The sequence below is a fragment of the Melospiza georgiana genome, chromosome 18 (assembly GCF_028018845.1).
Source record: "Melospiza georgiana isolate bMelGeo1 chromosome 18, bMelGeo1.pri, whole genome shotgun sequence".
Taxonomy (NCBI): Eukaryota; Metazoa; Chordata; class Aves; order Passeriformes; family Passerellidae; genus Melospiza; species Melospiza georgiana.
The window spans coordinates 7,405,449-7,414,488 of NC_080447.1; the positions used below are offsets into that span (position 1 = coordinate 7,405,449).

At 41.9% G+C, this 9,040-nt stretch overlaps 1 protein-coding gene across 11 annotated transcripts in view; it reads left to right on the forward strand.

Moving 5' to 3' along the window:
* The window catches only part of ARVCF (ARVCF delta catenin family member), a 248,041-nt gene extending 242,634 nt beyond the window's left edge, over nucleotides 1-5,407 (forward strand). For all 11 annotated transcript variants that reach the window (XM_058036945.1, XM_058036944.1, XM_058036953.1 and 8 more), the window contains one exon: nucleotides 231-5,407. Coding sequence is in view for 1 of the 11 variants with exons in the window: in XM_058036953.1 (XP_057892936.1) it covers nucleotides 231-236 (6 nt within the window). In the remaining 10 variants the exon portion in view is untranslated. The remainder of the gene's footprint in view (nucleotides 1-230) is intronic.
* The last annotated feature ends 3,633 nt before the right edge of the window (nucleotides 5,408-9,040 follow it).

Below are 9,040 nucleotides of genomic sequence, written 5' to 3' on the forward strand. Positions count from 1 at the left end.
CTGTGGTGCCTGCTTCATTCCCGCTCTCTGCTCTGAGCAGTGAAGCCCTACAGGTGGGGTCCTGACTTTGAAAAATTAAGTTTGTGCTTGTTTTTCCCAGACATGCCCATCAAAGAGCCCATGTGTTGGCATAGGTTGGCATTTCCAGTCACAGTCCTACAACAAGGTGATGGAGATCACCAAGGCCATGCTAATGACTGGTATTAATCAGTTCTGACTTTATTTTGCAGGGCTAAAGTCCAACCACATTTTTTTTAATTGAGGGGGGAGAAACAAACATTGAATCGACCCAGAGGATCTCATCAGTCACCACTGCCATTCAGACTGGGAGGGCTGCAGGTCCCAGGAGGGCATGGGGAGCGAACCCACCCGAGTGCCATCGCCCGGAGCACGATGCCTTACAGCGAGACACTCTGCTGCTTAACTCCCTGACATTCCCACCAGAGACAGCCACCGCCTCCCCCTCCCTCCCTCCCACTCCTGCAAGAAGAAAAGCAAGAAAAGAGAATCCAAGCTTCCATGTAGCTGGCTGTGTTCTTAGGTGACTCTTATGTGTGGATGGTGCCAAGTTGGAGAAGCGCACATCATGGGGCAGCTTCACAGCGAGACGGGAACTGCGGCATGTTTGAAATGATACCGTAGGTGTAGCCATGAGGAGAATAGCACTTTTCTGGTTTGGGGTTCATGGTTCTGGTTTTTGTTTTGGGGGATTTCTTTTGAACTGTGACTCTTAACGTTTTTGAAGGCTTTCTGAAAAATGTTTAGGTTTTCTTTATTATTCCCACAGAAGGTGCAGGAATGTTGAGTGGGTTTATTGGATTTCAATGAAGGGAGAAAATGCAGAACAAAAACTATTAAACGCTAGTTAAATGAACTGGAGAGTGGATGACAAAATTGATGCAAGCTGTATAATCTGCTTTTAGAGTAAGCTTTATCAATCACAGTGCTATATTATCATTATAATCTGGTGTACAATACTTCTGCCTTTTGAATTCTGTAATGTCTCTGTTTTTATTTCTACATATTGAAAAGCAGTTTATGGAAGGTTTCAGTGTTCCTGGTTCAGAAATATGTGCTGGGAAATGGAGTTGGCTGGCTTTTTATTTTCATGTTCTCAAAGATTGCAATAAGGAGCTTTTACATGTTAAATGTATCATTGTTGCATTGATGATGATGAACTACTTTTGGCATAGCTGTTAAGACATTGAAGGAAATAGGAGCTTTTTTGTAGGATGTCTCATTTTGAACACACTATAAATTTGAGATGGGTCTGTCACTTACATTTGATAAATTTTTCAGTGTTGGATCCATGTTTGATTTGGGCTAAAGATCCTGATGAAAAATGCCACAAAGGGAACTGGTTTGGCATTTTAAAATCATTGTCATGGTTTCTGTGTTCCTTTGCTTTTGAGATTGCATATTTCACGTGGTGTGAAAATCACCTGTGTGCAGCAGCTCTCCTCCAGGATGCCAAGGCCTGCCTTCTGTAGGGGAATGTTTACCTCAAGAAAATGTACTCTGCAAATGTGGTATCTGGAAATGCCGGGGACTAAATGATTTCAGATCACTGATTTTCTCCAGGCATTGGTCAAGGGAGGGCAGCAGATGAGAATAGGAAGCAAATGTCTCAGCATTAGCATTGAGAGGACTTTTGCTGATTTTACTTGGTTGCCATTGTTCTTTGATTGCCACATTTAGTTTTAAACAAGCTCCTAAAAACGGTGTGACTGGAAAGCACATCCTTGAGTCTAGCAAACATCATTTACGGTTTTCAGTGCCTGCCGTTCCTTTTGTAACTAAAAAGGGGAAGTATCCAACAATCTCACCTCCCCCAAAATATTACTGTAATAGTAACCATTACATTTTTTGTAAAAAAAATTTAAAAAAACTTTAAAAAAAGGCAAGTACCAAGAGCTTTGTATCTTCTTGAGTATATTAAAAATTTGACATGAATACATATATATAAATAAATAAAAAAGTCTATATATCTATATATATATATTGTTGTGCAGAGAATAGGTTAACAAAACCATGTAAAGTAGTTTGCAGGAGAGGGAAGCATTTGTTGATTCAGGGAAAAAGACTGATGCCAGAAGCTGTCAGTGATTTGGATGATACGTGTGCTGCTTTGCACGCTCCCTTTTGACCCTCATCTTCCACATACGTTGCAGTGTCACTTCTGGATCCTGGGGAAGGTGAAGTTGCTTGGAGCAAATCAACATAGCAAAGATTTGTTATTTCACCTGCATGAGAGTCCTATTGGGCCAAAGATGCTCAGCGGATCAAGGGAAGCAAAGAGAGGCACCTGTGACTATCTGTGTCGGGGCAGTGTCTCTCTGTGTAGACATAAAGTGTGGCAATGAAACCAGATACATCGTCTGACTGTATATTATATCAATGGTGCTCTTTTCATACTTGTTCTGCCAATACGCGGAGACCCTTTTAACCAAGCTACACAGAAGAGTTTTATATCACTTTTGGTTATGTACTTGGTGTATTCTTTTTGTATATGAAAGGATTTTTTTAAAAACGTTCAGTAATTAGCAATGGAACCTGCTTTGTAGCTGACTAGAACAGTGTAAGAGAAGGGCCATGCTGTCAGTCTGTCCCTGATCTACTTCAAATCATATATTTACCAAAGGAGTCTGAGAAAAAGTTCACTTAAAATAAAGACCTGACTGTTGAAAGGAGTCTCTGCTAAGACTTTGTGGTTTAGTTATTGTGCAGATATTTCAAAGCCAGCAAGAAGTTATCAGAGAAAACCGCAGGAGGGAGCAAGTGAAGTGACTGGGGCCAATTATGGTCATGACTTCCAATCCTAGGTATCCCATGGCTCTTATTGGGACACTACAGGGACACTCAGAATCTGGGTTGGAGTCCACGTTCATCTGTGTCATTAATGGGCTAAAAACACTAAGGATATTGGAGAAGCAGATTCAGACCCCATCTCACTTCTCCCAAAAGTCTTTTTTGTATTTACACTGCACCCTGAACTGTCCCTATCAGGTTAAATGGCACTGGCTGCCCAGGTCATCGTAGCAAATTGTTCTTTGTTTTCCTGGGGGTGTTACAGCAGCCAGCAGAGTTGTGAGCTGACAGCATGGTTTATTGCTGCAGAAAATCAGAGGATGGTGTGTCAAGAAGTTGGATACCAAGTTGATGGGCCAAGGCTTCCCCTGGGAATCACACATCAAACCCCTACCCTTCCCATGCCTTACATTGACAACTAATTCCCAAGTATGTAGCAATAACCCATCCTCAGCACTACTGTGGAGGTTTTTCTTCTTGACAAACTAACTGTTATTTGGATGATGAGGAAAGAAAACAGATTGGGGGATGATTTGTATGTGAAACGATCACCTTGTATTATCAGCCCACCTGCTGAGGTCCAAAGCAGGGTACTTTGAACCAGGTCTGGTGATTTAATGTCCTTTTTGTCTGTGGCCAGGGGCTCACTGGTGGGATGTGTGCCCACCCCTGCCCTCACCTCTCCCCTTGTTGGCTCAAGTGTGACTGGCTGTTTGAGCTGTTCTGGAATGTGGGTGTATGAACCCGTAATTGTTGTATTTTGGCAGCAGGGACTGTATGTAAAGAAGGGAAAGTGGCAGTGTGTGTTGACTAATGCTGCAGTAGGGTCTAGAGTCTCCTGCTAAAAGGCAGGCACTGCTTTTTAGGGCTCAGGTTTGTGACCTCCTCTTTTACTGTTGACTCCACTGTGAAAACAGGAGGGAATCTGCCTGCAAGGGGCTGGGATAGAAGAGATTTCTACCTGCAGAAATCGTAGTGGGAGGGATGGTTGTGGAAGGAAGTGATGGTGTTGCAAGACTCCTGCTAAAGAGGAGGAGGAAATTTGATGGCCCAGTAAGGGCTGAGATAACACAGGGGAGAGGGAGACTTCTGACAGCATGTGATTACTATAGAACCTTCTTCCTAGAAGTTGGCTCGCATATCTCCCAGGCATTTTCACTGAACAAACACTCTGTGCCAACTCCCCTGGAGAAGCATCAAGTAAGTGTGCAGCAGTTGTGCTTTATGGTTCCCAGGTCAGTCAGTGTGTCTGTGGAATCCAAGGAGGAGAGCAAAAGGCAAGGCTGTAGGACATTTTGGTTTTGTTGTGGATTTAAGTAGCAGTATAGCCATACATACAACTCTAGGTGTGTTGTCAGCTTGAAATGCTCCCTAGGGAACAGCTTGGGCAGCCATAGGTCCCAATCTTCAGTGTCTTCTGTTCTGGCATAACTGCTGCCTATCCCAGATCTGTTCTCACATGCTCAGACCTGGTTCTGAATGTGCTTCTATCAGGAAAGCAAATCTGGTCTCTGTTGCCAAGATGCCCCTGGGACTAGGAACTGACTTGCTGTCAGGACCCATGAAGAAAGCCAGGGGTGGCATGTCTGTTGCAGCAGTTTCCTAAGCTGGTGCCAGCTCTGAGGAGCAGTTTCAGTAATGCTTTCTAGCAGGAAAGCCTTGTGCTAGGCAAGCAGTTTTCACTCCTAGAGCAGTTTCATGAGACTGAAGGTGGTGAGTTATCTTCTGTTACCTGCCTTAAGGTTGAGCATGGGCTCAGCTACCTGTGAGAGAGGTGCACATGTCAAACCCTCGAGCAAGCAAAGCTTCAGAAGCCAAATGGGCACATAAGAGTGGTTATAGCCTCATCTGCTGAGCCACTGCTGGCTCAGTGAAACCTACAATGTGCCAATACTTTCAGCCAGCAGGTTTGTGCTGTTGGGGTGGAGTTTTTGAAGGTGTTTATATAGGTGTAGTTTTTTTGCAAAATTTCTTTATGATACCCCTAAAATCTGGTGTTTCCTTATCTTTGACAGAGAAAATCTCTGATTTACTGATACAGTAACTAACCTAGTGCATTTAAGGGGAAGATGTTATGAGCCTTTGTTTTCTCTTTAAAGTTTGACATCAGGGTAGGATGATCTGAAGTCCAAGGTGAGGAGGAAGATGGTGCAGATACTACAAGGCCTGCCAATCTGGTTCTTACTGTTCAGAAAAAAACAAAATAACTAGACTAAGAAGCTTACTGGTAATTAGTAGCTAATGTGTTTGTAACTATCATGTGCCTTAAAATTTTCATGGTAGGAGAATTTAAAAAAATCAACAATGTGTTTTCTGTAATAACTGCTCAACATTCTCTCTGTAGATTAGACTGGTGGGATTTTGCATTGTATTTACACTGTACTATAAACTGAAACACTTAGAATGGTTTGATTTTACAAGTATGGAGAGGAAAAAAAGGTGGATTATGCTTTTCATAGAACAAATATTACCGTGACAGAATGTATTATTATTATGATAGGATCTTTCCATAATGCAGACAAGTAGAATGCTTGTTAGAAACCAGGTATGTAGGATAACAGTTTGGTGTGTTTTCAATAAACCATGCCTGGAAAGAATACATGTGCCATTGGTTATCTTTTTGTTACATCAGGTATCTCAAATATTCTTTGACTTTTGCAGCAGCAGTTTTCTGTGGCAGGGGATTATTCAACCCTAGCTCAGGTCAATACTCTGTGTTAGCAAAAGGTCAGTGGTAATGACAGGCAATTGAAATATCCTATAAATGAGTAAAGCTGAACATTTTTGACTCATTGCCATATGCTGGAGTTGTAGCATGACCCTGGACTGTAGATCATGGAGTTTTTTGGTTTTTTTAAATATGCAGACATATTTCTGTGGGAAAAACATCTGCATCACTGTTCAAGGGCCAGCATGTCTGTGAGCACAGAACTTGCTGATATCTTTTCCATTTGGAAAGTTACTAACCTCAACTAAGTCATGAAATCTATGTAACTTTACAAAGATTGCACATTTCTGAAATGTGTGTAAGAAAACCAAATTGTAGTAATGTATGAGGTTTCGTTGACACAAGAAATTGTTACTTTGAAGATGTGCCAAATAACTTATATTTGGTACTGTGGAATGGAAGAAAATCCACATAATGAAGAGTCACCCATATAAGGCAACTGCCAGTTACCAACAGATATTCATTCTCTTGAGGACTGTCTCATCTGTGTTTGAGAGATCAGTGACTGGCACACCTAAACACACCATATTCACCACCGTGCCTTTATGAAGCCTGACAAAACCCGATTAATCTCCACAGAATGTTCTGCAAGGTCTTAGAAAATGGAGGTCAGTTTTTCTGAGTGAAAGGTTGATGAATCATTGCCAGTAATGGAGTTTGCTATAGGAGAATTCCTGATTGTACCATTCATAGCACTGTAAGGTTTCATTTACATGCAAATGTTAGCAAACAGAGCTTGGAAGGTCATCTCTAGCTTACCTTCCCTCCTTATTTCAGATGTTTTAAATGCATCCCCAGGTGTTTTGTAAAATCATCTCTGGATCTGTTCTTGCAGCTGGAGGATTCAGTTTCACAAGTGCTGTGATAAGATGTGGGCTCCTGGACTTAGCATCCTGCAGCTCGGTGTCATCGTTCTTCCACTGCAGTGAGGAACCTTATTTTCCCTTTGTGGATGCACTAATATGGCAATGAATAGCAGATGCTGTAGGTAAGGTACTGAGCTAAAACAAATATGTTGTTTTTACAACTGACATTTTATAGCTGTCAAAATGACTTCATTTCCAGCTTATCACAGGTTGGGCAAACAAGTGGTGAGTCCTGCAGGTGAAAGGTTAATCTGGTAACATTGGGCAAGAAATATCACAGCCCTCATCTGTTTCAGGTTTCAGCAGTGTCTTGGGGTAATATTCTGTCCTCAGAGGGCCCCTCCCCAGTGTCTTTCTTTAAAGGTCTCTTAAGCACAGCAGTGGCAGGATCTTGTTCTGGTACAAGCAGATGGGGGGATCTTTTGAAACAGGAAGGTGCTTTATAATGTCATTAACTGAGCTGTAGAGACAGAGGCAAAGACTGAAACTCTGGTGCTCTGTTCAGTGTGTGTGTGTGCACAGCAATCATAGCTGTTATTTGTAAGGTACCTTATAACTCATTCCTGATGGACTGCTCAGCCAAGTAAGGACACATCACTGCCCTGCTGGTGTCACCTTGGGTGGGAGAGTTGGGATCTCAGTGGTTTCTCTCTTCTTGTTGCTCTTGTAGAGGTTTCTGTATGTTCCCTTCACTGCATTTAATTTGACTCATTGCTCAGAATTCTCCAGTGAGCTGCTTTTCACTTCTTCATGCCAGTGGGAGGAGGCAGTGGCTCCTGTACCCTGCTCTGTATTCAGACAAGTAAATTCTGATGGAAGGATCACTTCCATGAGTGCTGTTATGCAAAAGTCAGTAGTGCTATGTTTGACTACCTCTTAAATCCTCCTCCTTTCTTGAACAATATTTTGAAAGACAGTATCATGTCCCTTTGAGTTAACAAAGAGGCTCTGGCAGAAACCAGACCTCACTCTCATGCACTGCCTGAATCACTAAGACAAGCTAGACAGTAACTGTCATCTGGAGAATAGGTGTAAATTATCAGTATTTGGTGAGATCAGCCATTTCTGACATGAGCTGTGACAATTTGCAGAGATGTGTGTTTGTTGCTTTAGGGAAGTTCTTCCCCTTGGGAGCTTTCTATCAGTGGTCCACTCTCCTTAAACACATGCTCCACACGCACCATTCCATACACAGTTTGTGCAAGCATAGGTTGTGTCTTCTAACTGCAATAGGCTGATGTTGCTGTAACACCCAGGAGGTTTTTTAAAATATGTTCAAATTAGAAGATCCACTGTCTGCCTTTTCCTTCTCCCAGAATTCAAAGTGTGACTTTATTTTGAAAAGTGCCTCTTTTCCCTGGGATATTCCACATTTGTGTCAGTGACTCCAGATCATATTTGCTCAACTGACCAAAAGCCTTTTTTCTAATTGTCAGTCATGCAAACTGAGTCTGGCTTTTTTCTTTTCATCCCTTGCCACCAATAATTAAGAGCATTTCAAAAATGTAGTGAAGTGGAAAATTTTTTTGTACATATGGAATTCTGCAAATATTCTGATAGAACATACATTGTGTTTATTTTTACTGTTTGCCATGTTGGAGATGCTTTCTAATGAAGTAAAATACCTTTTTATACTAAAAGATGGCTGTTATATTTGCCATATGTATTACAAATACATTATTCACTACTGCATCTTTTGAAATATTCATTCTATGAGTTCCCACCTTTCCTAATCTTGACAGTCTCTTGAACAGTAATTTTGGCCATTATTCTGATCCTCTCTTGTAAAGTGCAGAAGAATCTACCTGTTTACTCTTACTTATCCTTCTGAGACTGGTTTGCTCATCAGCCTGTGTGATGTGCCCTGCTGTGACAGGAGTTGGGTTCAGAGGTGTTTAGGGCTAAACACAAGCGAGGATTCTTTGGAGTCGAGGCCTTAGATACACAGACAAATTTTCTGGTCCACTGTATGTATCCAGATTTTCCAGTTTTCCCTACAAACTTGTATACACCAGTAAATGTACTTGAAGATTATTTTGCATTGCAAATTTTTCAAAAATTGCTTCCAACCACCTGAAGGAGTTTGGTCCAATGACTTGGAGTTGAGCTGAATACCAAGAGGATGTGCTGCTGAGCAGTGTTACAGAACTAATCACTGACTTTCAGTACGAGATGGAGGTGTTAGAACTCAGTGCTGGCTCTACACAGCACTGTCATCTGGAGTACAACAGAGTCACCTGAGGCTGCTTCTGCATAATCTCACCCAGTACAAGAAATCTTGTGTCTTTCATGATATGATAGTTACCTTGTCAGGAAAACTCCTGAAGTGTTGCCTTCTCCTGTCCCTGTGAAATGCACACTTTACAACCTGGCTGGGTCACCTTGGTTTGCTTGGTCCATTTCTAAACTGAGACTGTCACCTTAGCCCATTCTAGTTTTCTTTTGGTGATCCTCTGCTCCTCAGTAGTGTCCTGGAGGTGGATTTCCTGCAGCACACAGGCCAGGGGAGGGACCACTGTGGTAAGGTGGGTTATACAAGGAAGAAACTCATAACAGGCTTGAAAGAATTCATCCTGGGAAAGACAAGAATGGTTGTCCTTGATTTTCACTCTGATTTTCAACTGTTGGATCTTTCTGT